Source organism: Eretmochelys imbricata, chromosome 27, assembly GCF_965152235.1.
Source record: "Eretmochelys imbricata isolate rEreImb1 chromosome 27, rEreImb1.hap1, whole genome shotgun sequence".
Classification (NCBI taxonomy): domain Eukaryota; kingdom Metazoa; phylum Chordata; order Testudines; family Cheloniidae; genus Eretmochelys; species Eretmochelys imbricata.
In genome coordinates, this window is record NC_135598.1 from 720,144 (window position 1) to 743,809 (window position 23,666).

At 56.9% G+C, this 23,666-nt stretch overlaps 1 protein-coding gene across 1 annotated transcript in view; it reads right to left on the reverse strand.

Annotated features, from left to right (window-relative positions):
* Window positions 1-2,439: 2,439 nt before the first annotated feature.
* The window catches only part of ITGA2B (integrin subunit alpha 2b), a 62,482-nt gene continuing 41,255 nt past the window's right edge, over window positions 2,440-23,666 (reverse strand). The window contains exons 25-30 of the mRNA XM_077806300.1: window positions 16,147-16,299; window positions 15,003-15,128; window positions 14,287-14,400; window positions 13,349-13,450; window positions 12,719-12,841; window positions 2,440-3,443 (exon numbers count right to left, since the gene is read on the reverse strand). Of these exons, the coding sequence (XP_077662426.1) occupies window positions 3,348-3,443; window positions 12,719-12,841; window positions 13,349-13,450; window positions 14,287-14,400; window positions 15,003-15,128; window positions 16,147-16,299 (714 nt within the window). The 3' untranslated portion in view covers window positions 2,440-3,347. The remainder of the gene's footprint in view (window positions 3,444-12,718; window positions 12,842-13,348; window positions 13,451-14,286; window positions 14,401-15,002; window positions 15,129-16,146; window positions 16,300-23,666) is intronic.

The following is a 23,666-nucleotide window of genomic DNA, read 5'->3' on the forward strand; positions in this document are numbered from 1 at the left end:
CATCATGCAGCTGGAGGAGGATGACTGCTCGAAAGGACAGATTCCTGACCCAAATGGGGCTATAGCAGGATCTGGGAGCAGCTGGAGTGGGAGCCAGGCATCCCCAAGACTCCTGTCCCCGACCAGACGGGGGTCTTCATGATCGGGTTTCCCATCCGGGGATCGGAGATGGACAGGATTGGAGCTGAGTCCGAGAGAGCCAGAGGACCGTGAGAGACAGCGAGATCCTGAGAAAGAGCTGCAGAAGCAGCAGCAGCATGAACTGGCGGTGGGGGAGCGGAGATGCCTAGGGGACCTCCCCGGGGTGAGTGGGGATAGACCCCGGGGGCCAGTTCTGCAGGGAACCTCGATACTAAATTGCTCCCCTTGGGTAAGGAGGGGGGGATGTGGATGCCCACCTCACTGCCTTTGAGCAGGCTGGAGATTTGAACCACGGGGACCCTGCGGAAAAGCCTCAGTGTCTAGCTCCCTTGCTGGGTCCCAAGACCATAGACTCCGTCAGCCAGATGGGTGGGGAGGTGGACAGGCTCCCACTCCTGGTCCCAACCTATGTCTGTGTGGAGTCTCCTGGGGCCAGGCCCCTCGGACCCCCAGTGGGAGAGGAAGGGGATGGTCAATGGGGAGACATTCCTGGGGTGGCGAGATCCTGGGACAGAGAGAACTGGTGTCAGGCCCTGGGTGGTGCAGCCTCAGAGGCTGAGGGCCTGTGTGAGCTGGGTGAGGGTCCCAGGGATGAAGCCCCTCGCCCTGCCTACGGCCCAGATCCCTGTGCAGACCCAGGAGGGGTCGGGCTGGCTGGCTGTTGGGGTGCTCCAGGACACCAGCTGCGAGACCCTGTTGTGGGGTGACTGTGTCTCTTTGGGACAGGATCCAGGCCCTGCTCCTGTAACGGCCAAGGGTTTGAATTTGAATCCAGGGAACAAAACGGTGGAGAGGGAAACGGTCAGTGAAAATGCAGATGACCTGGCTGGCAGGGGGGAGGAGCTGCTAGGCTCAGGCTACCTGCCTGCCTGTAACCAGACCCCTGGGGCTGGGTGGGACAGAGAGATGATCCCCGCCCCCTTACACACTGGAGAAGGGGCTCAGGCTGGCTCTGATGCAGTGAGGAAAGCAGGGAGCTCGCTGCCTACCCCACTGGGACAGCAAGGGCAGTGCTGAGCAAGGGGGGAGATAAGACCCCAGCTAAGTGGGGGGAGACACAGGCAGGGCAGGGGATCTGTGGGGAGTGGCAAGGTGCTTGGTAAGGGAAGTCTGGATGAGCCTAGGCAGCCTTGTGAGCTGATGGCTTTGTCTAGTCAGCAGGGTGGGAAGGCGAGGAGAGTGGAAGATGAGTGTCCCTGGACCTTACCTGTTAGCTGGGTGGGGAAGTGGGACAGTGAAGGAAATAGAAAAGGAGGACTTGTGGCACCTTAGAGACTAACAAATTTATGTGAGCATAAGCTTTTGTGAGCTAGAAGAAACCAGCCCTGTCCCTGTCCTCACCTCCCCGCTGCAGCTCTGACCTCCTCCCACGCCCCTCACTCCCGACCCACAGCCCCCTGCGCTCCCAGCCCTGGGCTCCCCTCTACACACAGCTCTGCCAGTGCCCCTCCCTCCCGACCCACAGCCCTGCCGGTGCCCCTCACTCCCAACCGGCGGCCCCCTGCGCTCCCAGCCCTGGGCACCCCACACTCTGCTGCTGCCCCTCAGTCCCGACATTTAACGCCCACTGATATTCCCAGCCCTCCCTGGCCCCGTGCATTGTCATGGGTGGCATCAGGGTTATTTCCCGTAGTCGCTAACGCCGGGCTCCACCATTGGAGGTGGCCTGTAGGAGAGTCCAGGAGACCTCATTCCTTGGGCCCCAGTGGACGCCCCCACCCCCCAGGCCCTGATTTCTGGAGGGGCTGAGCAAGCACTGCTCCCACTACAGGCCCTGGGAGCTGTGACATCCCCCCCGGGACACCTTTACGCGGAGGCCAATGGAGAGCGTGCTGGCAGCAGTGGGCCCCTTGGGCTAGTGGCCCCTTATACCAGAGGCCAGGCACCGCGGCAGGTTTGCAGCGACAAGAGACGAATGCTCAGCCCCGTGGCAGCCCAAAGCCAGGCCTAGGGCTAATTCCCACCCCCTTGGCACCAAATCCTCCCATGTCGCCCCCCCCAGTCGCTAAGGGGCAGACCTGGCTGAGCTGCATGCAGCCCTGCCCCAGTTCCCCTTGCCTCCCCCCAGATTCCAGCTCTCTCATGCCCCGACTCAATCCCAGCATCCAGTGGGGAGGAGGGTCTTCTTATTGCCTCTGTGCCAAAGGGCTGAGGCAAAGCTGCTGCCCCCCAGGGATGCTGGCACCACTACCCTGCACGTGAGGGTCCCACCTCCACCCCACACTACCCCCACTGCCATCCAGGTTTGCACCACGATCGCCTGCCCCCCCCACCTGCGGACCAGGAAAGGACGCCCTGCACAGGGGGCTGGGAGCAAGTTTATTGCGCAGAGGGAGCAAGAGGAGGGAGGCTACAATTCCCTGCTCCCCACGGCCAGGAGTGGGGCCTGTGGTGCAGGAGCAGTGGGTGGGGAATGGGAGAGGGCCCCCCAAGGGTGCAGCCGGGGGCTTGGTGCTCTGCCTTCCAAGGGGGGGGGGCCTCGGCAGCTGTTTGATCGCCCTAGGGCTGATCAGCCTCTGCTCAAGAGGCAGCGCCAGGCGCCAGGCTCACAGGGCAGCCGCTGCGTGGGGCGTGGGGCTGGGCAGCAGGCTCCGGGGCCAGCTGCTCTGCCACGTCTGGGGTGGGGGAGGAGTTTCCCCCAGGGCAGCTGGGCAGGGACCTGAGGGGGTTTCCAACTTCCTCTGAAGCCTTGGGTCACCTTGTCAATTCCCTGCTCGGGGCCCTCGGTCGCTCCTGGTCTCCGCCAGCTCTGGGCTCAGCACCGGGGGCCTGGGCTGTACGGGGGGCAGACGAGCTGATCCAACAGCCCCTTCTGGCCTTGGACTCTGTCTCAGCCCCCCCGCGAGTGCCAGGGGGCAGGACTGAGATCCCAGCCAGGCACGGCCTTCCTGGGGCTGAGCTGTTGGCATGGCTGGAGGGGCACTTTCCTCTGGCCAGCCCTGTCCATACCTGGACATGGCCTGCCACAGGGTGCAGCCCGGGCCCCTTGGCTGGGAGGGGCAGCAGCTGGGAGAGGAGGTTGCTGTGGGCTGGGGAGCTCCAGCTGGCGAGGGGCAGGGGTGTGCACATGACAGAGGAGCAGGGGGCAGGAGCCGTCTGTCCGTCTGGCTGGCGCAGGCCACCGAGGGACAGGCCCCAGGCACGGGCTGCACCAGCAGGAGGTAGTGACGGGAGCGCAAGGAGGGGACCAGTTGGGGGGGCGCCCCCTACTGGCCCCTCCCTATGCATGGCTCCCCCGTCTCATCACTCGTTAGCTCCTCCTGGTCGTCCGTGGGTGGCCGGGTCCTCTTGAAAAACCCCATCTGTGAGAGAGGGAAACAGTGAAACCGGACCCGGCCTAGGCCCCAGATCACCCAACACCTCCGAACAGCCCAGCCTCCAGACATGACAGGGTGCCCCTGAACAACACCCCCCAACAACCCCTCAAAAAGGCCCTTCCAAAGGGCATGCCTACCCCCACAGCCCCCACAGGCACGTTCCCCCCAAGCCCCGCAAACACCCCTCCAACAGCCCCCCCCCACCGCCCCCGGCAGCAGCAGGCTCAATGGGACCCGGGAAATCTGGTTCTCCAGCTGCAGCCCCACAGCTGGTGGCCACATTTCAGCGCTTCTGGGGGATGAAACTTCCTCTGATTGGCTGCCCACCCCACTGCCCCGCCTTCTGGGGAAGAGCAGCCAATCAGGGCTGTGGCAGGCCGCGCTCTCCTTCCCCCCTCCTGTGAGCAATGGGGACAGGAGGGAGCCTCTGCCCCTCCTCCCACGCACTTGCGGCACCCGCCTGGAAGGAGCAGGGCCCCCACTGCAGCCCGCTGGCTGGGGCCGGGGATGTGGGGCCCCCAGGGTTGGGGGCCGGCATATGTACCGTTGCTTTCATTTCTGCAGGGACAGACCCCCCCCCTCCGACCCTTCTGAGCACCGAGCCAGACCTCCAGGGTGCCCCCGCGACTAGCTGGGCCCCCCGGCTGGGCCCCCCTCCCTGGGCGTGAGACCTGCAGGGCTAGAACCTGTAGCCGGCATGGGCTGCCCTGCCAACCACGCATCGGTGGAGGCGGATTATGGGAAGCCCCGCCTCCAGAGTTTGACAGGCAGAAGCCTCATGGCTCCTGATTGGCTCCCCGCCACCCAAGGGGCGTTCCAGGAAGTGTCCAGGCAGCAGCTCCGAACACCTGTAGCTGCTCCAACACCCACCCCTGCTCCTGAGCTCCTGGCTTCCGCCTTGGTTTGGCCTGAGCTTCGCCTCCTGACCCCGGTATCGACCCTGGCCTGGAACCTGACCACGAACTCCTCCATGCCCCCGGCTCTGCCGTGGGGCCCGCCTGCCCGTGTTGGATCCTGACAGCTTGCCTGAGCCACCCTGGCCTGTGGTGCGGGAAACGCATTACCCTGGGGGGACACGGGGGCAGCAGACCAGTCTGTCGGCCTGCCCCAGCGGGCCCTGGAGATGCAGAAGGGGGCTGACCTCTTCCAGGAGCTCCCCACCCTTTGAGACCGAATGTCGCAGCTCACGCCAGAGAACCAGGCTCTTTGCGGGCAGTGGGACAATGTGCACAGTGGCGGGTGCTGAGAGCCACTGACCCAAACTGTAAACCCTGCATATGATGGAAACCATGTCCCAGGCGTGGTGAGCACTCCCCGCACCCTGAGCTCCAGGTCTGCCTCTGTGTTGCGGAGAAGCTCACCGAATCCCACCACAGTGGGCACTGGTGGATTCCGGGGCAGCGGACAAAGCAGCCCATCCAGTTCAACTAAAGACGGTCCTTGACCGAGTGGGAACTATAGATGGCTCCTGTCATCGGGCCAGTGACACAGGCAACGGTACCGCTGGAAGTTGCCATTCAGGACCATCGGACCTCCTCCAGTTTGGGACAATTTGCTCACCACTCTTCCCATAATCCTTGGCATTTCATGGCTGTTAGCTCATGACCCACATATCCTTTGGCATGAGCACCAAGTTAGCCTCTGCTCCAAATTCTTCCAGCATGTCTGCCCTGCATGCGCCATCTGACAAACCCCAGAAACCAGACACACGCCCCAGCCCTGGCCATGGGTCCATTGGGACCAACACCAGAGTTGGCTTTGGCACTGTCCCCCAAGCACAGCGACTGCTGTGATGTCTTCAAGAAGAAAACCACTGACACCGCACCACACCACGGTTTTATAACTGCTCAACTGAGCTGCACCCAGGGGCCAAGACGCCATTTGGCCATATCTGCATGATGTAGTAACGCAGGTCAGCCAGCTCGGGTTCCAACCTCCAGGAGAACCCAGCCAAGGGTTTTATATGGCCATCTACCTCTCCTGCCAGGGCCCTAGTTCTGTTTGTTAAAAAGAAAGATGGAACCGTGCACCTATGTGTGGATTACTGGCCCTCAATCTGGTTATTCCTTCCACTCATCCCAGAACTACTGGACCCTATACAATCAGCCCAGGTATTCAAGAAACTCAACCTACAGGGGGCTACAACCTGGTTCGGATCCACCAGCAGGAGTGAAAGATGGCTTTTTGAACCCAGTTCAGCCACTACGAATACCTGGGAATGTCATTTGGCCTCACAAACGCCCCTGCAACATTGCAGCGCTTAGTGAACAAGGTCTTCCATGGCATTCCAGACCAGTACATCACCATCCACCTAAATGATATCCCCGTCTTCTCTGAGGATCCTGAGCAACACGCCCTACGACGAAGCACTCTATACGATTTTATGAAAGTATGCTGATGAGTGTGAATATAATGTAACTAAAATATGCTTCATGCAAAAGGTCTTTTGCAAGGTATCATTACAAAGCATATAATCTCCTGAGTGTGGTCATCCTATTTCTATAAATGTATCACTCTTGTATCAGAAACTAGAAATATGAAATATAACTCTGAGGGCCTATTGTAATTATGCAAAGTATGGGCCATTAATGGTGGTTTGGAATCTTGATGGCTCCCAGCAGCCAGGACAATTGACTGTGGATGGCTCTGTTTGCAGGCAGGCCTTCCTGCGAGCCAGGCTGGGAAGAATGAAGGCTTGGGGTCTCACAGGACATGTGACCATGTCACCTGAACTGGAATCCATCTTTAACCTGGTGTTTTTCCATTGAGAAGGAGGGCTGAGAACCCAGAGGGACAAAGGATTCCCGCCTTATGTAAAAGATATATAAGTGGGTGGAACAGACCGAAGAGGAGCCATCATGATGCTCCTCCCTAGCTACCACCTGAGCTGGAACAAGGGCTGTACCAGGGGAAAGGATTGTGCCCAGACTAGGAAGGTGTCCAGTCTGTGAAAGAAACTTATTAAAACATCTCTAAGGGTGAGATTTTATCTGTATTCAGTTTTATTACTGTACTAGACTTAGACTTGCGTATTTTGCTTGGTAATTCACTTTGTTCTGTCTGTTACTATTTGGAACCACTTAAATCCTACTTTCTGTATTTAATAAAATCACTTTTTACTTATTAATTAACCCAGAGTATGTATTAATACCGGGGGGGGCATACAGCTGTGCATATCTCTCTGTCAGTGTTATAGAGGGCGAACAGTTTATGAGTTTACCCTGTATAAGCTTTATATAGGGTAAAATGGATTTATTTAGGGTTTGGACCCCATTGGGAGTTGGGCATCTGAGTGTTAAAGGCAGGAACACTTCTGTAAGCTGCTTTCAATTGAGCCTACAGCTGTTAGGGGACGTGGTTCAGACCTGGGTCTGGGTTTGCAGCAGGCTAGCGGGTCTGGCTCAAGCCAGGCAGGGCGCTGGAGTCCTACGCTGGCAGGGCAGGAAAGCAGGAGCAGAAGTAGCCTTGGCCCATCAGGTGGCCACTCCCAGGGGGTTTCTGTGACCCAGCCCGTCACACGCCCAGCATGTCCGGTCGGTCCTGGAACAGCTCTGCCAACACAGCCTGTATCAAAGCTGGAAAAGTGCAGCTTTGACCAGTGCTCTGTGAATGGACCCCAAGAAGGTGGGGCACTCTCCCAAAACATCAAGTTCCTGCAACGCTTCCTGGGTTTCACTAACGTTTATAGATGTTTCACCTCTGCGTTTGCAGGCGACATTGCCCCATTGACGCCACCTTTACCTGGGCTGTGGCAGCCCCACAAGCATTCGACCGGCTCAAGATGATCTTTGCCAGCTCCCCGCTCCTGGTCCATCCCGACTGATGCCTCCAGTGTGGCAATTGGGGCCCTACTCTCTCAAAGACATGGTCCCCAACAGCACCTCCACCCTTGCACCTGCTTTCTCAGATGCTCACTCCAGCTGAACAGAATCACAAAGCTCTACATAAGTTGCTTCTAGCCATCCAAGCGACCTTCTTAGAATGGTGCCACTTTCTGGAGGGTGCATCGTACCCAGTACAGGTCTACACGGAACATAAAAACTTGGAGTATCTCCGCTGAACCAAAGCATCGAACCAGAGGCAGCTTCGCTGGGCCCTGTTCTTCCCACACTTCAATTTCACCGTCACGTACCAGCCGAGGACCCAGACCAAGACCGCTGGTGCCTTGTCCCAAAGAGGGAAATATCTCGCCATCCAGGAGTCCCCCACGTGGAGTCCCTACATGATCTTAAGCCCTGGAACTTCCTGGGTGCTACAGTTCCCCAAGACCTCATGTCACTGATCCACTCAGCGACACCCCAAGGAACTGAAGACAGCAGGCCAGGGCCAACACTAGGTCCAGGATGGCTTGCTCTATGTCAAGGGCCACTTGTATGTTCCACCAGGACCCCCCAGTTTGAGGTACTGCGGCTCTGTCTTGACTCGCCACTAGCAGGCCACCGGGGCACCTCGAGACTCTCTGTTTGGCCGCCCTCACCTCAGGTGCCCCGAACATGCACTACAGTCCGCTTGACGGCTGATTCCTGTGAAAGATGCACCCGCACCAAGGTGCCGCGCTCGCAACCCCTCGGCACCCTACTGCCTGTGTCTAAGGGGCACACTGTGGTTCTCACTCTGGTCGACCAATTGACAAAAGTGGTCCATGGCATCCCCATTGTGCACCTGCCCTCTGCAGAAGAGATGGCCCAGCTCCCGGCGCCTTGCATCCTCTGCCTCCCCGGGTCCCTGCAGAGCGGCACCAGCGATCGGGGTCCACAGTTTGTGTCGCGGTTTTGCTTGGGGTCTGCACTTGCACATCCACTGCCTCTCCCCACAAATGGACGGTCAGGCCACACGAGGGAATCAACGGTTAGAACGATGCCTGTTCTGCTTCACGAATTTCCACCAGGACAACGGGTCGAGCCTCCAGTCCCGAGCAGAGTTTGCTGGCAGCAACACCAGCCGTGTCTCCATTGGGCAGAGTCTGTTCTGTGCCAGCTGTGGCTTGCACCCCCATCTCCACTCAGCCATACCCAACAACTCCACCAGTCCTGCAGCCACTGACGGAGTGCAGCACATCCATGGGGTCCAAGAATGCAAGGCCCACCTGGACAAGGCCGAGGAGAACTAAAAGCGGTACGCTGACCGCCGGCATTCACCGCCGGGCACAAAGGGTGACTCTCAGCCCTAAACCTCCACACCAGCCGGCCATGTTGTAAACTGGACCCCTGGTCCCTGGAGTCACATTCCATCCGCCAGCCAATCGGCCCAGTGAGCGGGATGCGTCAGTTACCCAGGTCGCTCACAGTACACCTGGGGTTTCATGTATCCTCACCAAGCTCAACCTCTGCCCTCTCCAGTGTGGGTTCGAGGACACGAGGAGGATGTGGTCCATGAGACACTGGACTCCAAAAATCAGAAACGGCTCTCTCTGGTGCCTCAGAGCCGGGTTGGGCTGTGGCCCAGAAGAGCAATCCTGGGAGCTCACAGCCCAAGTCCATGCCCCCAACCTGCCTTTGCTGCAGCCCCTCCCAGCAAACCCCGCCAGCAGGGGGCACCCCTAAAAGGGTGGGGGGGACTATGTGGCTCTGGGAAGAAGGATAAAGGAGTTTGAGGCACAAGTGGTGTTCTTGTCCATCCTCCCCGTGGAAGGAAAAGGCCTGGGTAGGGACCGTTGAATCGTGGAAGTCAATGAATGGCTATGCAGGTGGTTTCGGAGAGAAGGCTTTGGATTCTTTGACCATGGGATGGTGTTCCATGAAGGAGGAGTGCTGGGCAGAGATGGGCTCCGCCTAACGAAGAGAGGGAAGAACATCTTCGCAAGCAGGCTGGCTAACCTAGTGAGGAGGGCTTTAAACTAGGTTCACCGGGGGAAGGAGACCAAAGCCCTGAGGTAAGTGGGCAAGCGGGATACTGGGAGGAAGCACAGGCAGGAACGTCTGTGAGGGGAGGGCTCCTGCCTCATATTGAGAATGAGGGGCGACCAGCAGGTTATCTCAAGTGCTTATATACGAATACACAAAGCCTTGGAAACAAGCAGGGAGAACTGGAGGTCCTGGTGATGTCAAGGAATTATGACGTGACTGGAATAACAGAGACTTGGTGGGATAACTCACATGACTGGAGTACTGTCATGGATGGTTATAAACTGTTCAGGAAGGACAGGCAGGGCAGAAAAGGTGGGGGAGTAGCACTGTATGTAAGGGAGCAGTATGACTGCTCAGAGCTCCGGTACGAAACTGCAGAAAAACCTGAGAGTCTCTGGATTAAGTTTAGAAGTGTGAGCAACAAGAGTGATGTAGTGGTGGGAGTCTGCTATAGACCACCGGACCAGGGGGATGAGGTGGATGAGGCTTTCTTCCGGCAACTTGCAGAAGCTACTAGATCACAGACCCTGGTTCTCATGGGAGATTTCAATCACCCTGATATCTGCTGGGAGAGCAATACAGCGGTGCACAGACAATCCAGGAAGTTTTTGGAAAGCGTAGGGGACAATTTCCTGGTGCAAGTGCTGGAGGAGCCAACTAGGGGGGGAGCTTTTCTTGACCTGCTGCTCACAAACTGGGAAGAATTAGTAGGGGAAGCAAAAGTGGATGGGAATCTGGGAGGCAGTGACCATGAGTTGGTTGAGTTCAGGATTCTGACACAGGGAAGAAAGGTAAGCAGCAGGATACGGACCCTGGATTTCAGGAAAGCAGACTTCGACTCCCTAAGGGAACTGATGGGTAGGATCCCCTGGGGGACTAACATGAAGGGGAAAGGAGTCCAGGAGAGCTGGCTGTATTTCAAGGAATCCCTATTGAGGTTACAGGGACAAACCATCCCGATGTGTCGAAAGAATAGTAAATATGGCAGGAGACCAGCTTGGCTTAACAGTGAAATCCTTGCGGATCTTAAACATAAAAAAGAAGCTTACAAGAAGTGGAAGATTGGACAGATGACCAGGGAAGAGTATAAAAATATTGCTCGGGCATGTAGGAATGAAATCAGGAGGGCCAAATCACACCTGGAGCTGCAGCTAGCAAGAGATGTTAAGAGTAACAAGAAGGGTTTCTTCCGGTATGTTGGCAACAAGAAGAAAGCCAAGGGAAGTGTGGGCCCCTTACTGAATAAGGGAGGCAACCTAGTGACAGAGGATGTGGAAAAAGCTAATGTACTCAATGCTTTCTTTGCCTCTGTCTTCACGAACAAGGTCAGCTCCCAGACTGCTGCGCTGGGCAACACAGCATGGGGAGTGGGTGGCCAGCCCTCCACGGGTGGTTAGGGACTATTTAGAAAAGCTGGACGTGCACAAGTCCATGGGGCCGGATGTGTTGCATCCGAGAGTGCTAAAGGAATTGGCGGCAGTGATTGCAGAGCCATTGGCCATTATCTTTGAAAACTCATGGCGATCGGGGGAAGTCCCGGATGACTGGAAAAAGGCTAATGTAGTGCCCGTCTTTAAAAAAGGGAAGAAGGAGGATCATGGGAACTACAGGCCAGTCAGCCTCACCTCAGTCCCCGGAAAAATCATGGAGCAGGTCCTCAAGGAATCTATCCTGAAGCACTTAGAGGAGAGGAAAGTAATCAGGAACAGTCAGCATGGATTCACCAAGGGAAGGTCATGCCTGACTAATCTAATCGCCTTCTATGATGAGATTACTGGTTCTGTGGATGAAGGGAAAGCAGTGGATGTATTGTTTCTTGACTTTAGCAAAGCTTTTGACACGGTCTCCCACAGTATACCTGAAAGCAAGTTAAAGAAGTATGGGCTGGATGAATGCACTATAAGGTGGGTAGAAAGTTGGCTAGATTGTTGGGCTCAACGGGTAGTGATCAATGACTCCATGTCTAGTTGGCAGCCGGTATCAAGTGGAGTGCCCCAAGGGTCGGTCCTGGGGCCGGTTTTGTTCAATATCTTCATAAATGATCTGGAGGATGGTGTGGATTGCACTCTCAGCAAATTTGCAGATGATACTAAACTAGGAGGAGTGGTAGATACGGTGGCAGGTAGGGATAGGATACAGAGGGACCTAGACAAATTGAAGGATTGGGCCAAAAGAAATCTGATGAGGTTCAACAAGGACAAGTGCAGAGTCCTGCACTTAGGATGGAAGAATCCCATGCACAGCTACAGACTAGGGACCGAATGGCTAGGCAGCAGTTCTGCGGAAGGACCTAGGGGTGACAGTGGACGAGAAGCTGGATATGAGTCAGCAGTGTGCCCTTGTTGCCAAGAAGGCCAATGGCATTTTGGGATGTATAAGTAGGGGCATTGCCAGCAGATCGAGGGACGTGATCGTTCCCCTCTATTCGACATTGGTGAGGCCTCATCTGGAGTACTGTGTCCAGTTTTGGGCCCCACACTACAAGAAGGATGTGGATAAATTGGAGAGAGTCCAGCGAAGGGCAACAAAAATGGTTAGGGGACTGGAACACATGACTTATGAGGAGAGGCTGAGGGAAATGGGATTGTTTAGTCTTCAGAAGAGAAGAATGAGGGGGGATTTGATAGCTGCTTTCAACTACCTGAGAGGTGGTTCCAGAGAGGATGGTTCTAGACTATTCTCAGTGGTAGCAGATGACAGGAAAAGGAGTAATGGTCTCAAGTTGCAGTGGGGGAGGTTTAGGTTGGATATTAGGAAAAACTTTTTCACTAGGAGGGTGGTGAAACACTGGAATGCGTTACCTAGGGAGGTGGTGGAATCTCCTTCCTTAGATGTTTTTAAGGTCAGGCTTGACAAAGCCATGGCTAGGATGATTTAGTTGGGGATTGGTCCTGCTTTGAGCAGGGGGTTGGACTAGATGACTCCTGAGGTCCCTTCCAACCCTGATATTCTATGATTCTATGAGGTAAGATCCTGCAGGTCTAGTACCCAGGGCTGCAGAGCTACCAGGCAGCCGGCCTCTCCAGACTGCCACCCAGCAGCAGCTGTAACCAGCCCGTGTAACGACCCGCTGTGGACTCTGACCATGGGCAGTCCTGCCTCAAGGGGTCTGACAGGCAGCAGCCTCCTGGCTCCTGATTGGCTCCCCGCCCTGTATAAACCCAGCCTGGCTCTCCTGTAGCTGCCACGCCCCTCTCTGCTCCCCAACTCCTGGCTCTGGCCTCGCCTCCTGACACCTGATTTGGCCCCGACCCTTGGTATCGACCCTGGCCTGGAACCCGACCGTGGACTCCTTGGTTATCCCCAGGGTCAGGTTTGGCCCTGCTCTGCCCGCGTGGGGATCCTGGTGCCGGGAGCCCCCCGGCCCCGGCTGGGCTAATCTGCCCGGGAGTGGCTCTGTTCTGGCAGCCTCACCTTCCACAGGGCGCAGATGAAGAGGGCCAGGAGCAGGAGCCCGGCCAGCACAGCCAGCACCACCCCCCAGGCGGGGATCTTCTTCTCAGCATCGGGGCTCGCCCGCACCACCTCCGTGTGGGCCTGGGGAGGGACAGCCAGGTCAGTGGTCTGGGATCAGGCGCCCCACGGTGCCGCCCTCTGGCCCAGGGAGCTGCAGCCAGTGCGGGATGGGGTGCTCTCACCCACACCCTCTGTGCCCCATCAATGTGCCCTGGGGCCAGTCCAAGGCGCTGGCTGCCCGCTCTGCCAGGGCACCGTGCCCTGGGTCCGCTTGGCTCGGCTCTCCCCACCCACAGGAGCGCCCCAGCCCCAGGCGGAAGAGTGCGCCCTGGCCAAGCTCCGGGGTGCGTGGCGTTCAGTGCCGGCTTCAGTCTCTTACTGGCAGGAGCCAGGTCCTGAGCCATGGGCCCCATGCCAATCGGTATCTGGGGGGCAGGGCCTGGGGGCATCGGCAGGACGCTGAAGGGCTAACAGAACCAGCCCAGTGCTCAGCCAGCCCAGACCCCAGCACAGAGCAAGGGGGCTGCCGGCGGCCCCTCCCACTGGCCGTGGCCCCTCTCCCTTGCAGCCCCCCGCCCAAGGACGTACTGTGGCGTGTCCGCTGGGCAGCACTTCGGGCTGGATGCGGTAGGGCATGGCGGAGACGTTGAACCAGGCCTGCGACTGGACGATGAACTGGTCATAGGGCCACTGTGCGAGAGAGAGCCCCGGGGGGCAGCAGGAGTGGCCCCGCGCTCACTGGCAGGGCTGTCCCGCTGGAGACGTGCCCAGGCCTGCAGTGACTGGCCGTGCCTGCGAGGGGCTGAATGCCCTGCATGGGCGCTTTGGCCACTGGCGGGGCTGGGCCCAGCAGGCAGCATCTGGGAGGGGCTGATCCCGGAGCAGGGGCATGAGGGGGACGTGACGACAGGCTGGACTCCACCGCCCCCTGGCCGGGCCCCACTGCCCTCTGCTCTTCTGTGGGGCCGCGAGACCCCAAGGGAAGCAGGGCAGCTGGGCCTCTGCCTATCCAAAGGGAGCTGATGGAGCATCTCCAAGCTCCAGGGGACTCGGTCCTGCTCTGCAGGGAGCCCGGACTCCTGGGTTCTATCCCCAGCTCAGCGACGGACTCGCTGTGCGAGCTTGGACCAGTCACCCTCCCAGGCCCCAGCAGTTCAAACGATGGGTCCTAGGGCTCCTGAAAATCCAGGCTGTCACTGCTCGGTGACCCCGAGCTTCCGGCCTCCGCCCCAGGGTGCCTTTCAAAGGAGGTGTGTGCAGCATGTCTGGCCCTGCGACGTCCCAGAGACCAGAGCTCGGGATGCTGCACTGCCAGGGCGGGGTTCACGCTGCCAGCCCTGAGAGGCTGGGCTTCAGCCAGTGCTCTGGGGTCTGGAGAGCTCCCTGCCGGAGGCGTGGACCTGGGAATAAATACCGGCAGGTTTCCAAGGGACTCTCGCCTTGGCCTGGTCAAATCCGCCCCAGGGTCGACAAAACCTGTCATGTCAGCCAACGGGCAAGTAGCTGGGAAAAGTCCACATCCCCACCTTCCTGACGGTCCGCATCCACAGGACGGAGTGGATAGTCACCATGGCCCGCTGGTCCCTCTCCAGCATCTCCACCTTGCACAGCACGGCCGCACAGGACTGGCTGCTGCAGTTCTGCCACAAGACAGTGAGTCAGCCCCGACCCCTGGGCCCCCGACCCCTGCCCCCTATGACACCCGCGACCCCGGCCAGCTGCAGGGTTTGGATCCGGAGCCTGGGGGTGGGAGTTAATTTGTCCTCATCTGGGTCTTCACGCTCCTCCCAGGGAGGTCCCCCCCTGGGCACCCAGCTCCAAAGCAGATGGGGGGCAGGGCGGGAGGGAGGGAGGATGCCGGCCCAGCATTGGAGCTGGCTTTGGGGTGTGCGGCCGCTGGGGGAGCAGATACAGAGCTCTCTCCCCTGACAGCACAGTCCATCTCGCCCACAGAGTCTTCATGGTCTCCCAGCCATGCTCTGGCTGCAGGCCTCAAACGGCGATCTGACCTACAGCCCCCCACCCCCCCACCCCCCCAATGGGGGGGCTCCCTCCCACCCCCCTTTGCAGCCACCTCGTGTGTATGACAGGGAGGCTAAAGCTCAGGAAGCCACACCCCTGGGGGCACTGCCTTTCCCTCACCCGGGGCTCCCTGCTCCCCCAGATTCTCTGCACAGTGCTGGGCCTGGCCAGCACCCGCTGGGGCAAGGTCTCCTGGCAGAAACCCCCCCCTTCTCCTTACCACCAGGGTGGGCTCCCTGAGAGTGGCTGGGCCTGCCTCGGCCTTGTCTACCTCCCGTCGCTCCCGCCTGTGGACCGGCTGGTAGCTCATGTGGCCAGGGGAGGCTGTTGGTTTCTGGCCCTCCAGCTGGAAAGAGAGGGGACACGGCCTCATCTCCACATCCCAGTGCTGCGGGGATAGGCCCTATGGACCAACCTCCGTGCCAAACCAGCTCCGGGATTTCTCGGTCCCCCTCAGCCCCTCCACACTAGCTCAGCACCCCCGGCAGCCTGGGCAGAGCCCCCAGACGCTGCCCCATGGAACCAGTTCTTGGGGAGTTTTGATGTTTGGAATTTCCTTCAAACTGGAAACTGCAAACAAGTTTGCGTAGAAAACATGAACCCTGGGTTTCCAGACCAGACTCTGCTTCCAGGGTCCTGTAGCCCGCGACTGAAACTGACAGGAAAGGATCAGTTTCACAGCTGCTCCTCAGTGGTGAGCAGCAGCGAAAATGACAAGACTCATGACCATCTATTTCCCTCAGCAGCTGCCACGCGGACTGGCCCAGGGCTGGGGACCCCAGGGCTCCCCCATTCCAGGGTGAGTCCACGTGCCAGGGCTGCCCTGGAGCTGCAGACCTTGCATGCCTGGACTCCCGACCAACCCACCGGGAAACCGCCTGATTCCCGTGGAAACGTGGCCTTCAACAAATCAGCATTTTCCAGCTAAACGCTGCTTCCTCGGAAACCTGCGGCAGGGTCCACTTCGGGCTCCCACCCTGCGGCTTGGTGGGGCGCGGCCAGCTCTGCTCCCAGCACACGGACAGCACAGCCTCACAGCTTGGCCCCATAGGCTGGCGGCTGGCTGGGACAGCGGGACTGGAGCCGCTTTGCCTGCCGGCGCCTGGGAAGATCCCACATCAGAGCCTGCCAGGTGCACTCCGGCCACACGCTCCATCTCACCTGTCACCTCCTCCCTTTGGGCCCCATGCAACCTGTGCTGCCCCCAGCTCCCGTCCACTCTGGCTCATGGAGGGACAGGTGCCTGGCCGCAGAGCTGGGATGGCGACAAGGGGCCTGTCTGCTAGTAGACAGAGCCAGGGGCCCCTGGCCTGGGAGTAGCCTCCCCCCCCGCCCACACCGGTGCAGCAGATCCCCACTCCTACCCCCAGAGGGTTGAGCCCCGTGGGGCTAGAGCAGTTGATCCTCCCCTCCGTGCTGAGCTCCGTCATGTACAGCAAGAAGTCGTCCTGGAACTGGTTCGGGAACTCCACCCACAGCTCCGCCTGACTCACGGTGCCAGGGCCCTGGTTGTGCAGCTTGGGGAGGGAAGGAGAGACGAGTAACGCTGGGCAGGAGAGGGGGCGCCGCGCTGGAGGGAGGCATCGGGAGGCCCTGGCCAGGCTGGGCTTGTGGCGTTTCAGTGTCTCGCAGCCCTTTGTGCAACCTGTGCAAAGACGCCTGTTTGCTCAGCTCCGCACAATGCGTACCCGGGAGCACACACAGCTACGAATGGGCAGGACTGAGGGGGAGCGTGTCGGACACCGGGCGTCCATGTGTCCATAGTGAGCGTGTGTGTGTCTGTAGTCAGTGTGTGTGTGCGTGTGCAGTGTCTGTGTGTCTCTAAGTCAGTGTGTGCAGCGTATGTGTGTGTGTGACGTGTGCATGTGTCCACGTGCAGCGTGTGCAGTGTGTGTCCACGTGCAGTGTGTGTCCGGGTGCAGTGTGTGTCCGGGTGCAGTGTGTGCAGTGTGTGTCCGGGTGCAGTGTGTGTCCGGGTGCAGTGTGTGCAGTGTGTGTCCGCGTACAGTGTGTGTCCGCGTGCAGTGTGTGTAGTGTGTGTCCGGGTGCAGTGTGTGTCCGCGTGCAGTGTGTGTCTGTGTCCACGTGCAGTGTGTGTCCGGGTGCAGTGTGTGTCCGGGTGCAGTGTGTGCAGTGTGTGTCCGCGTGCAGTGTGTGTCCGGGTGCAGTGTGTGTCCAGGTGCAGTGTATGTCCGGGTGCAGTGTGTGTCCAGGTGCAGTGTGTGCAGTGTGTGTCCACGTGCAGTGTGTGTCCACGTGCAGCGTGTGTAGTGTGTGTCCGGGTGCAGTGTATGTCCGGGTGCAGTGTGTGTCCAGGTGCAGTGTGTGCAGTGTGTGTCCACGTGCAGTGTGTGTCCGCGTGCAGTGTGTGTCCACGTGCAGCGTGTGTAGTGTGTGTCCGGGTGCAGTGTATGTCCGGGTGCAGTGTGTGTCCAGGTGCAGTGTGTGCAGTGTGTGTCCACGTGCAGTGTGTGTCCGTGTGTAGTGTGTGTCCGTGTGCAGTGTGTGTCCACGTGCAGTGTGTGTCCGTGTGCAGCGTGTGCAGTGTGTGTCCGGGTGCAGTGTGTGTCCGCGTGCAGTGTGTGTAGTGTGTGTCCGGGTGCAGTGTGTGTCCGTGTGCAGTGTGTGTCCGCGTGCAGTGTGTGTAGTGTGTGTCCGGGTGCAGTGTGTGTCCGTGTGCAGTGTGTGTCCGCGTGCAGTGTGTGTAGTGTGTGTCCGGGTGCAGTGTGTGTCCGCGTGCAGTGTGTGTAGTGTGTGTCTGCGTGTAGTGTGTGTCCGGGTGCAGTGTGTGTCCGCGTGTAGTGTGTGCAGTGTGTGTCCGGGTGCAGTGTGTGTCCGGGTGTAGTGTGTGTCTGGGTGCAGTGTGTGTCCGCGTGCAGTGTGTGCAGTGTGTGTCCGGGTGCAGTGTGTGTCCGGGTGCAGTGTGTGTCTGTGTCCGTGTGTAGTGTGTGTCCGGGTGCAGTGTGTGTCTGTGTCCGGGTGCAGTGTGTGTCCGTGTGCAGTGTGTGTCCGGGTGCAGTGTGTGTTTGTGTCCGGGTGCAGCGTGTGCAGTGTGTGTCCGTGTGCAGCGTGTGCAGTGTGTGTCCGGGTGCAGTGTGTGTCCGCGTGCAGTGTGTGTCCGTGTGCAGCGTGTGCAGTGTGTGTCCGGGTGCAGTGTGTGTTTGTGTCCGGGTGCAGCGTGTGCAGCGTGTGTCCGTGTGCAGCGTGTGCAGTGTGTGTCCGGGTTCAGTGTGTGTCTGCGTGCAGTGTGTGTCTGTGTCCGTGTGTAGTGTGTGTCCGTGTGTAGTGTGTGTCCGGGTGCAGTGTGTGTCTGTGTCCGGGTGCAGTGTGTGTCCGTGTGCAGTGTGTGTCCGTGTGCAGCGTGTGCAGTGTGTGTCCGGGTGCAGTGTGTGTCCGCGTGCAGTGTGTGTAGTGTGTGTCCGTGTGCAGTGTGTGTCCGCGTGCAGTGTGTAGTGTGTGTCCGGGTGCAGTGTGTGTCCGCGTGCAGTGTGTGTCTGTGTCCGTGTGTAGTGTGTGTCCGTGTGTAGTGTGTGTCTGTGTCCGGGTGCAGTGTGTGTCCGTGTGCAGTGTGTGTCCGTGTGCAGCGTGTGCAGTGTGTGTCCGGGTGCAGTGTGTGTTTGTGTCCGGGTGCAGCGTGTGCAGCGTGTGTCCGTGTGCAGCGTGTGCAGTGTGTGTCCGGGTGCAGTGTGTGTCCGCGTGCAGTGTGTGTCCGTGTGCAGCGTGTGCAGTGTGTGTCCGGGTGCAGTGTGTGTTTGTGTCCGGGTGCAGCGTGTGCAGCGTGTGTCCGTGTGCAGCGTGTGCAGTGTGTGTCCGGGTGCAGTGTGTGTCTCCGTGCAGTGTGTGTCTGTGTCCGTGTGTAGTGTGTGTCCGTGTGTAGTGTGTGTCCGGGTGCAGTGTGTGTCTGTGTCCGGGTGCAGTGTGTGTCCGTGTGCAGTGTGTGTCCGTGTGCAGCGTGTGCAGTGTGTGTCCGGGTGCAGTGTGTGTCCGCGTGCAGTGTGTGTAGTGTGTGTCCGTGTGCAGTGTGTGTCCGCGTGCAGTGTGTAGTGTGTGTCCGGGTGCAGTGTGTGTCCGTGTGCAGTGTGTGTCCGGGTGCAGTGTGTGTCTGTGTCTGTGTCCGTGTGCAGTGTGTGTCCGGGTCCAGTGTGTAGTGTGTGTCTGGGTGCAGTGTGTGTCCGCGTGCAGTGTGTGGGCACTGTGTACGGGCTGTGGATGAGGTTCCCCCAGGGGCAGCCGTGCAGCGGGAGGAAGGGGGGAGACAGGAGTTGCGGGGTTGCCTCCTGGTTCTCTAACAGACTTGGTTCCCTCCAGAGTTAGGAGGCGTCTACTTTGCAAAACAGGCAAAGTTTAAAGTTTTAGCCCAGGCCTGTACTAATGCTTCTGACTGGGCAGTAATACGGGATGCGGGGGAGCGGTTATTTGCAGACAATGCTGCTGCCAGCGTGTGGGACTGGGCGAAGCAAATAATGTCAGCCCGGCAACTGGGGAGGTTGTTCTATGCAACAGAACAGGGCCCCCAGGAGTCCCCAGAACTGTATCTTACTAAAAAGGAGATACTGGCCCTGGCTGCCGGGATTGTGCCAACGGAAATTGGGATTCCCCCCAATTACAATGTGTTAGGTTTTAAGGCTGCAGTGTTAGACAGTTTGAATTAAAAAATGAAAGTAATTTTAGGACCCATAGATCCAGCTAGGGGATACCCCGAGTTCAAACAGGACATTTCTCGAGCAGCTGTAATTTTTCAAGACACACAGGGACAAGTGGGAAAAGGAAATAAGGACAGGAAAATAGAACCGGTCCAGGTAGTAACTTTTGCCAACAATGGCCCCCATTTGACCAAGGGAATCTGGGGACAGAAGGGCCCAATGCACAATGGTATGCTAGAGCAGTGGTTCCCAAACTTTAACAACCTGTGAACCCCTTTCAATAAAATGTCAAGTCTCGCAAACCCCCTCCTAAAAATGAATATTTCCAGGGATTTTCTCCTTTACCTGAGTATAAATTATGAAAGCAGTGGATCTTGAAAATATAATTTTTTATGACATGCTTATTACACACTATTTATTATTAATTATTATTTATCATGGCTATATTTTTATTACATTATGAAAACAGCAACATCTTCCAAGATCTCACTTTCGTAGCTTGTATCACGTTGAATAAACCTGTTATAAGACAAGGCTCCTAGTTTTCATCAAGAAGTATCAGATGTGAAACAGCAGGGAGATATTTAAGAAGCCAACTGAAAGAGTTTCCTCCTACACAAGCATTCAGGTCTTGAGCAGTCCAGGCAAACAACGCACGTTACAACAAAGCTTAAACTTGTTCTTCATAATAATTTTAAAAACAAAACTAGCTGCCTATTTAATTTTAAAAACAACAAAAAACATCCACCTCCCTTTCCATTTCTTATAAGGAGTCTCGAAGTTTAAATCTCCTCACTGTGATAGATGTGCCTGCTTTGATCTGCTTAGCTCTTGGAAGTCCAGGGGCTCCGGGCTGCTGGCCCCGGGCTGCCCAGGGTTCCTAGGGACAGCTCTGTCCGCCATTAGGGAATTATTTCCTGAGAACCCCCTGTAACATTTCACGAACCCCAGTTTGGGAACCACTGTGCTAGAGGAAGAGGATGGGGAGGAGTTCCAGGCAGCAGGGGAACAAGAAGGGGAAATGGATGTGGATACCAGATGCAAAGCAAAGGAGGTGAGGAGGGATTAAGAATGGTAGTATGGAGAAAACTCATGATGGCAAGAGAACCAAAAGAGGAATGGAATGGGGAACCCACAAGTGAGTTACTGCAGAGGGCTGCTCAATGAAAGAGGCAACTGGAACTGGCTAACGGGGCTCTGGTAACTCCCCTAACGGATTCGGAACCACCAGAGTCGACCCAATAGGGGTGCCTGTCTCCCCAGACTCCCCCTGAAGTAATAGCCCAACTGCATGATGACAGATGGGGGCACCCCATTGAAGGGGCAGTAATGGGGAGATTAGGGAAACAAACACGCCCACTATGTTCACTGACACGGGGGCTTCCGTAGGTGTGCTTGGAGAGCAGTGGCTTCCCAAGGGCGCTGTGGGAACAAAAAATTCAACACAACTAGTATCATACACAGGGGAGACAGTGGAAGCTTTTATCACGAGACCGATCCTGACCCGTGTAGGAAATTGGAAATCATGGGTAGATTATTCTATTCAAAAGCGGGATCAAATTGGAGATGTGGGTAAGGAGGATGGAATGGTGGGGATGCCTTACTTTAGTGGTGGGGGGGCTTACTATGGATTTAGCCAACGGATTCCTATTGGCAAATAGTGAAGAGCCAGCAGAAACATCCACCCCCTTCATTAATGCTATACATAGGTGTGCGGCCATAAAGGCCCCAGAAGGAGGGCAAGCAGAAGAAGGGGACCCATGGGTGGAAAAGTTTCCCAGGGTATGGGCTGAAAATAAAGTAGAATGTGGAAAAATTGATGCTGAGGTTTTAATCCGAGGACCTGACCCCCCTGCACGGCACCAGCACAAGTATCCTTCAGAAGCAGAGGAAGGAATAAATTGTTAGAACAGGGTGTTATTGTGCCAATGGCTACTCCGAATAATGTCCCCATTTGGCCTGTACGAAAAGGGGATGTGGAGACCTGGAGAATGACAGTGGGCTTTAGAGCATTAAACGCAGCAGCCCTCCCACTGCCCCGGGAGTGGCCAAGTACCAAGAAGTAGTTGCTGCAGGAGCAAGAGCACAGTGGGTCTCAGTAACAGACTTAGCAAATGCCTTCTCTGCCATTCCCTTACACCCGGAGCCCTGGTACAAATTTCGCTTCACTTACAGGGGACAACCGTTCTGTTTTACAAGGGTCCCCCAAGGTTTTCATAATGCCCCACAATTTGTCACTTCCATGTGGTCAAGATGTGGGGAAAATTGACACCTGAAGACCAAAAGAGAGTAATTTCCTACGTTGATGATATATTGGTGCAAGGGGACAATAGGGAGGAGGTTGGTAGAACCACTGAGAATGTGTTACAAATCATTCAGGATACTGGATTGAAAGTTAGCAGAGCCAAGGCCCAGCTGGTACAGCAAGAGGTAAAATATTTAAGGGTCATATGGGGAAAGGAAGGATGAACCCCGGATGCACAATGGGTGAAACGGATTGGAAAACTTCCCAACCCTGTTGATGTGGCATCCTTAAGAGCCATTTTGGGAACCCTGAACTTCTTGAGGGATTTCATTGAAATGTATGCGGTGTGACAGGGTCGGGCCAGATGGCTACAGGAGAGTAACAGAAGGCAGATCATAGAATCATAGAATATCAGGGTTGGAAGGGACCTCAGGAGGTCATCTAGTCCAACCCTCTGCCCAGAGCAGGACCAATCCCTAACTAAATCATCCCAGCCAGGGGTTTGTCTAGCCTGACCTTAAAAACTTCTAAGGAAGGGGATTCCACCACCTCCCTAGGTAACGCATTCCAGTGTTTCACCACCCTCCTAGTGACAAAGTTTTTCCTAATATCCAACCTAAATCTCCCCCACTGCAACCTGAGACCATTACTCCTTGTTCTGTCATCTGCTATCACTGAGAATAGTCTAGATCCATCCTCTTTGGAACCCCCTTTCAGGTAGTTGAAGGCATCTATCAAATCCCCCCTCATTCTTCTCTTCTGCAGACTAAACAATCCCAGTTCCCTCAGCCTCTCCTCATAAGTCATGTACTCCAGACCCCTAATCATTTTTGTTGCCCTTCGCTGGACTCTCTCCAATTTTTCCACATCCTTCTTGTAGTGTGGGGCCCAAAACTGGACACAGTATTCCAGACGAGGCCTCACCAATGTCGAATAGAGGGGAATGATCATGTCCCTCGATCTGCTAGCAATGCCCCTACTTATACACCCCAGATATATTAGCCCCAGGTTAAGTAGGTCCCTTTTCCCTGGGTAAGGTAACAGGGAAGGTTCCAGAACAATCAGGAACCTTCTGGAGACAATTAAGACAGACAAGCTGATTAGAACACCTGCAGCCAATCAAGAAGCTGCTAGAATCAATTAAGGCAGGCTAATCAGGGCACCTGGGTTTAAAAAGGAGCTCACTTCAGTTTGTGGTGCGCTTGTAAGGAGCTGGGAGCAAGAGGCGCTAAGAGCGAGAACGCGGACTGTTGGAGGACTGAGGAGTACAAGCGTTATCAGACACCAGGAGGAAGGTCCTGTGGTGAGGATGAAGGTGTTGGGAGGAGGCCATGGGGAAGTAGCCCAGGGAGCTGTAGCTGTCACACAGCTGTTCCAGGAGGCACTCTAGACAGCTGCATTCCACAGGGCCCTGGGCTGGAACCCGGCGTGGAGGGCGGGCCCGGGTTCCCCCCAGATCCTCCCAACTCCTGGTCAGACAGAGGAGTCGTCAAACCTGGACTGTGAATTCAGAAAAACGGCCAAGCTGAGGGCTGGCGTGAAGCTCCAAGGCGAGCAAATCCGCCGATAAGCGCAAGATCCACCAAGGTAGAGGAGGAACTTTGTCACAGCGGACAAGAATCACCCACTGTATTTTCTCCTACAGAAAGGGCAGCAGTGGGAGTGGGGGCCTGATCACGCAGAGGCATTGCTGACCCTGAAACAGGCCCTGGCCCAGGCCCCAGCCCTAGCATACCCGAACGTGGGAGAACCGTTTATCCTGCAATTGGCTAGTACTGATATCATGCTGGAACCAGCGCTGTGACAGAAAGCTTGGGGAAGTTACGACTTGTGGCTTATGAGTGCAAAACGCTTAAGCTTGGCCTTAGTGTGGGCCTTGCAGCATTGGGAATATATAATTGGAGGATCCAAAGTCATAGTACAAACAATACATTCCCCATTGAAATACATAATACCAGGAAAGGCGCAGGAAGGGCAGGTATCTAATCCTAGGTTG